Genomic DNA, 6,000 nt, shown 5'->3' with positions numbered 1-6,000 from the left:
TAAAGACAAAAAAATCCTTTATTGTCCTAGACATGAGCCCACCCTAAAAAATGTGGCATGGTAAAACAACGGTTAAAACAAAGAATTTTAATAGCTACAACTTTTAAAGGCAATCCCGCTTTAAAACATGAAAAACCACCATCGTTTTTTTATCATTTTACTTTTCGACATACAGGATATGATGTCACTGACATAAGATTGAGGAGGATGTAGCTTCATCTTCAGTTCGACAGGTCTAAAGTGCGAATGAAACTCAGACGAAAGAGGCAACGTTCTATAAAATTCACACTTCGTCCTTTAGTAAATCTGCCACCTTGTGTTTACCTGTTATACAGTTCAATTTATATTTTAAGTTATATATGAACATTCGGTAGCGCAGCATGCAGGAAACGTTATACCCTTGAAATTGCATTGAAAGACCAATGTAATTTGCATTTTTCAATGTATTCTGACGTTTATGCAAAGTATACTAACCATTAACCTGTTCCTAACTGTGCTTCAAAAAAAAGTATTTGGAAAAAAATATCTTACCACAGATGTCAAACTAACCGGCCTGTTTATATGGGGGGGTCCTTTTTCCAATAAAGGCACCAGATAACAATTCACAAATCTTGGGCACAATGCCAGACATGAAAGAATCATGTTAAATCTATAAGTAAAGTAGTCTGGTAACCACAGTGCTAAGCTCCATTATTATACATTGAGTCAACCTGACAAGTATACTTAAACTACACTAAAACCAATTTAATTGGGTCTTTTAAAAGGCAGCTTTATTAACTAGTTCCTCCTCCTGTAAAATGAAAAAAGAAGTGGTTGAAACCCTTGGGTTTTCCCCTGTTTCCATCAACCAATTTACCTGACTCAGATGTCATGAGTCCCTCACTCCTGCTTCATATTTAGTTTGTGTGTCTGATTTCATTTTGCATGCTTATTTGGCCTTGTTCTTAAAGGAGAATTAAACCCACTATAAACTAACCCAAAGTCATAAAGATCCCCTTTTCCCCAATACCTCAGGACCAATGAAGATCTACAGTGGACCATCATGTTTGGTGATTGTCATTCTTTAAGCGCCTCCAGAACTTTACACATCACATTCACACAGTTCAACACATTGGAGGGGGTCTATACTTATGCTTATTACTAGTCCAAACCATACCACTATTTGAATTGCCTGATGTGAGTCAGTAATTGCCATTTGAATAGATGTGCATGAATAGAGGCTTCTTTCTTTCAGAGCAGGAAGCTGAGAGTTGATGCTGATAGGACAGGCAGGTTTTCTGGCAGTGAGCAGGCAGTGCCATGCAAAGACACACAGCCTGTAGATCAGAAGATGCATCCAGTTAGTAACAATATGTTGAGGCACAAACTGTTGCACTGGGTGTGTGCGGCTGGGATGCTGTTACTGGTGATGCTGAAGTTGGGCTTTGCTGGGGATTCCTGCAGCTGGAAAGGAAGGTAAGATCTCTCCTCTACACCCACTATGTATTTCCATATATTAACCTACACTTTCTCAGTACTAGGTTTAATGCTACACATTTCAGTAACTGTAGCTTATAGAGTAAGAGCATGCAATGAGTTTTGCCTTCTGCTTATGTCATCACAAATACTTCCATAATTGGTCAGCTTTAAAATCCTGAACCATTTCAGAGGACATTTCCTGCTACAGAAAATACCAGAAACCAGGTTATTAGACATTTAGCAATGCCACATCTCAGTATGTTTGTCTCTATGTGTGAGCATGTGTAGAGGCTTGTATGTGTTTATTATAAAAGAGGAAGCAGGACCAGGCAGGAGTATCTACAAAAGTGTGTTTAATGAAATGACACGTATCACGTTAACACAAATCCTTTAGCAAGTGTTGTGGAGAGAGAGAGAGAGAGAGAGAGAGAGAGAGAGAGAGAGAGAGAGAGAGAGAGAGAGAGAGAGAGAGAGAGAGAGAGAGAGAGAGAGAGAGAGAGAGAAGAGAGAGAGAGAGAGAGAGAGAGAGAGAGAGAGAGAGAGAGAGAGAGAGGCACATGTGTGCAAGTGGCTACAAAAGGACCAGAATTATTGCTGGAATCAACTCTTTTGCAATTGGTCATTAAATCCAGATATTTGGTGGCACCACATGAACTGATGTGCTATTTGCCTTCTGGGAAAAGTTGTGATGATGAACCATGTCTGTCATTACCTTAGTCATAGGGGTAAATTTATCAAAGAGTGAAGTTCCGCCACTAGAGTGAAATTCCGCAGCTCTCAATTCATTTCTATGGGATTTTTAAAGGTGTATTTATCAATGGGTGAAAGTGAAAGTTCACCCTTTGATAAATACGCCTATTAAAAACCCCATAGAAATGAATGGAGAGTGGCGGAATTTCACTCTAGTGGCGGAACTTCACTATTAACTTCACTCTTTGATAAATATACCCCATAGATCCACATTTGTATCAGAAAATTATGATAGATAGATGATAGAGAGAGAGAGAGAGAGAGAGATGATAGATAGATAGATGATAGATAGATAGATGAGAGAGAGAGAGAGAGAGAGAGAGAGAGAGAGAGAGAGAGAGAGAGAGAGAGAGAGATGATAGATATAGAGAGATGATAGATATAGAGAGATGATAGATATAGAGAGATGATAGATATAGAGAGATAAATAGAGAGAGAGATAGATAGATAGATGATAGAGAGAGAGAGAGTGAGAGAGAGAGATGATAGATATAGAGAGATGATAGATATAGAGAGATAAATAGAGAGATAGATAGATAGATAGATAGATAGATGATAGATAGATAGATAGATGATAGAGAGAGAGAGAGAGAGAGAGAGAGAGAGAGAGATAAGATAGATATAGAGAGATGATAGATAGAGAGATAAATAGAGAGAGAGATAGATAGATGATAGAGAGAGTGAGATATAGACAGAGAGAGAGAGATGATAGATGATAGATAGATGATAGAGAGAGTGAGATATATACAGATAGAGAGAGAGAGAGAGAGAGAGAGAGAGAGAGAGAGAGAGAGAGAGAGAGAGAGATGATAGATGGATAGATAGATGACAGATAGATAGATACAGACATGTAGAGGTTTGTGAAGATTCTTATTCATTCATGGTATATCTTTAATAATATGTTAAATCAACTGGACAACTCAGATGACGGTGAAACGTCTTCAAGAAAAACACAGCAAGTCCTTACTTATTTCTACAGATATAGATATAGCTAAATAACATGACTCCTTTTCTCCTGTTGGTGCTACTGTTGTTATCGCTTTGTTTATTAATATGGTGTATGTGTCTTTTTCAGTGGTTTGATACGAAATCCACATTCCCGTGCTGTGGAACAGATTCATCTCCGTTGCACACAGGGTTCCTTATTATGGATGTACCCAACCCGAGCCTTACGTGTTATTCTGGAACCCAACCTAGCCAATGGCAAGTACACCACTGCCTGCATTAAGCCATCTTCCTCCTTCCATGGGGCCGACATCTACATTGAGGAGGGTGGCAAGATGCACCTGCTTGTGAATGAGGCCCATGGCACGCAGCATCTCCGTTGCTTTGGCATGGATACAACACACAGAGTAACCATCTTTTTGATGGCTCATTTGGCGATGTCTCCAAATGAGCCGATCTCTATCCGATATGCCCACATTGAGGTGGGCGATATTGGGCTGATCCGATCATGGGCCCTAGGGCTCAATGATCGGATTAGAAAGAAGGCAACACGGCTGCGATCCGACGGGATTTTTTACCCTACCCAATCATCATTATATCGATCGGGGACACCCATTGGATGGCCCCACACGGACCAATAAGCTGCTGGCTCGGTCTGTCGGCAGCTTTTATCGGCCCGTGTATGGGGGGCCTTTAGTGATGTAATAACCCCACCCTAGCGTCATAACTCCACCTACTTCAATGTGTCTGCCTCACGTCACCACTGCTCCACCCCCAATGCTATAAAGTATAATATAGCAAAATGGAATATATTTAAAGTAACATGGTGGGATGGGGTGAGCAAATATGTCTGAAAGTTAAGTGGCTGCCTTCCATCGAACATATTAATGTACCTTCTTAAGGAGACCAAAAAGCACATCTGTATGAATTGTTCTCTCGTGGGCCTCATCCAACATGATTATGGCATACTGTGTCAGGTCAGGGTCTATAAGGCATTCTCTCAGGAGCATACCGTCAGTCATGTACTTTATGACTGTCTCGGGGCTTGTACAATCCTCAAATCGAATAGTGTATCCAACCTAGACCAGAAATAGAAAATAAGTTTATCATAGTATGATACTGCTTTGTAAACAAGGTATTCTTTTTACATCTGTCCTAAATATCATGAGCATCAATGAACAGAGTAAAAAAGGAGCAATAACATTTAACAAATTTAAACTTTTAAAGTTAGCTTAAAAGGGTGTTTAGTCCACTAGTAATAATACAAAAGTCCAAGATGTGTTTTTAGGCAAGCATGTTTAAAACTAGCCTGCTTTTGCATGAACACTTTGTTTCTCTGGGTGCTACAGGTGGTTCAACATTAATAGAACCTTTCAAGATATTGTGGGCTATGTGGGTTTTTAAATTACATCCCCTAGAGATCATTGAAAGAAACAATAAAAGGAGAATGTTTGGTCAATCCAGCTGTGGGTACTTCAGTTTCCTCCCACAGGACAAAAAGCAGGGCCTTTACTTAACTGGAAATTAAATTGAAGCTAAATTTGGCTTTAAGCTTCAATAGACCTGGGATAAAACATTAACCTAAACAATTATTTAACTGTTGTTAAGGTCCAGTACGATGCAGAACAGGTTAATGGACAGGGCTAGAAGTTATATAACAAATCACAAAAATTCCTGATGTTGATCTGTATAGTATTGTGAAATACTAATACTGGCATGGTGTTATGATGAACAAGGCAGGGCCGTATTTATATATATATAGGCTCCCGAGGGCCTGTGCCTAGGGCAACACAATTTTGGGGGTGGCCTTCGAAGTGCCTATTCTGTTTTGTTAAACCGTTTCCATAGAAAATACAGTGACTGAGCTGAAGGGTAGGGGGTCCGATTAGGACTGCGGAAGTGACATCATGCCCACAACGCGTGGACGTCACTTCCACTGAATACGTCGCGTGACGTCAGCGTGGACGTCATAGGGGTGTGTTTAGGTCCGATGCCTAGGGCACAAGGTGCCATAGACTAATAGTTTTTAAAGATATAATGGTTATGGGTTACATAGGTTGCAACCATAGTCCAAAAACACATTTAGTTTTATCAAGAGCCAATTAAGTTCCCAGACTAATGTCAGCATGTACATAAGATCTCCTCTATTCACAATATATACACAAGAAGGAAAACAGTGAGTTTCCTTAAGTTTACCTCTTGTCCTAAACAACAGCCATATTGTTCAGACACTCTCTTAGCAACAGACATTGCAGCGACTCTTCTGGGCTGGGTGCAGCCTATTTTCCCTCTGGTCGTGTAACCAGCTTCTGCCAAATACTGAGTGATTTGGGTTGTTTTTCCTGAGCCAGTTTCCCCAATAACAATGAGGATCTGGTTGTCATGCACAGCCTAGAGGATAAAACAAAGGTCAACGTGAATGTCACTTGGAGCAAATGTATCCCTTCCTTGCTTCTCTTCTGTTCCTCCGATCAGTAGATGGGCTGTCATGGGAGTTAAAACATTTTAAGTAAATCTGACTAGGAAACATTTTTGTTGTTGTTTAGTTGACCATGCAACTTTATGCGAATAACTTTTCTCCTGCCATTCCTTCAAAAGATCCAGCTTTGTTTTTAGTTATGACTTTACCTGCACAAGCTGCTCCTTCAGCTTGTAAATGGGGAGACTTTCCCTCTGTTCCAAAATTGACATCTGGGTCTTTTTTCCATAGGATGCTTTGTTGCCACCAAAAGCATGCTTCTTCCATTCCGGAATATCATTTGGCATCATTCCAATTCCCCTCATATTAGCAGCAATTTGTCTTCCATCAACTGTAATGCAAAGAAATCTATAAGAAGATATTTTCAT

General features: G+C 40.0%; 1 protein-coding gene and 1 pseudogene across 2 annotated transcripts in view; one reads left to right on the top strand and one right to left on the bottom strand.

The window, feature by feature from the left end:
* The window catches only part of LOC121398849, a 28,033-nt pseudogene continuing 22,033 nt past the window's right edge, over window positions 1-6,000 (bottom strand). Inside the window, exons 13-16 of the transcript XR_005964546.1 lie at window positions 5,782-5,963; window positions 5,350-5,544; window positions 4,047-4,232; window positions 1-1,316 (exon numbers count right to left, since the gene is read on the bottom strand). The product of XR_005964546.1 is annotated as an ATP-dependent RNA helicase DHX8-like (transcript). The remainder of the gene's footprint in view (window positions 1,317-4,046; window positions 4,233-5,349; window positions 5,545-5,781; window positions 5,964-6,000) is intronic.
* Window positions 1,315-5,084, top strand: LOC121398845 (meteorin-like protein). The gene is made up of 2 exons (XM_041578284.1): window positions 1,315-1,455; window positions 3,284-5,084. The coding sequence occupies exons 1-2, from the start codon at window positions 1,331-1,333 to the stop codon at window positions 3,792-3,794; spliced, it is 636 nt and encodes a 211-aa protein (XP_041434218.1). The 5' UTR covers window positions 1,315-1,330; the 3' UTR covers window positions 3,795-5,084.

Source organism: Xenopus laevis, chromosome 9_10S (assembly GCF_017654675.1).
Source record: "Xenopus laevis strain J_2021 chromosome 9_10S, Xenopus_laevis_v10.1, whole genome shotgun sequence".
Classification (NCBI taxonomy): domain Eukaryota; kingdom Metazoa; phylum Chordata; class Amphibia; order Anura; family Pipidae; genus Xenopus; species Xenopus laevis.
The sequence above is the reverse complement of the archived record's forward strand: the minus strand, read 5'-3'. Positions and strand labels throughout refer to the sequence as shown.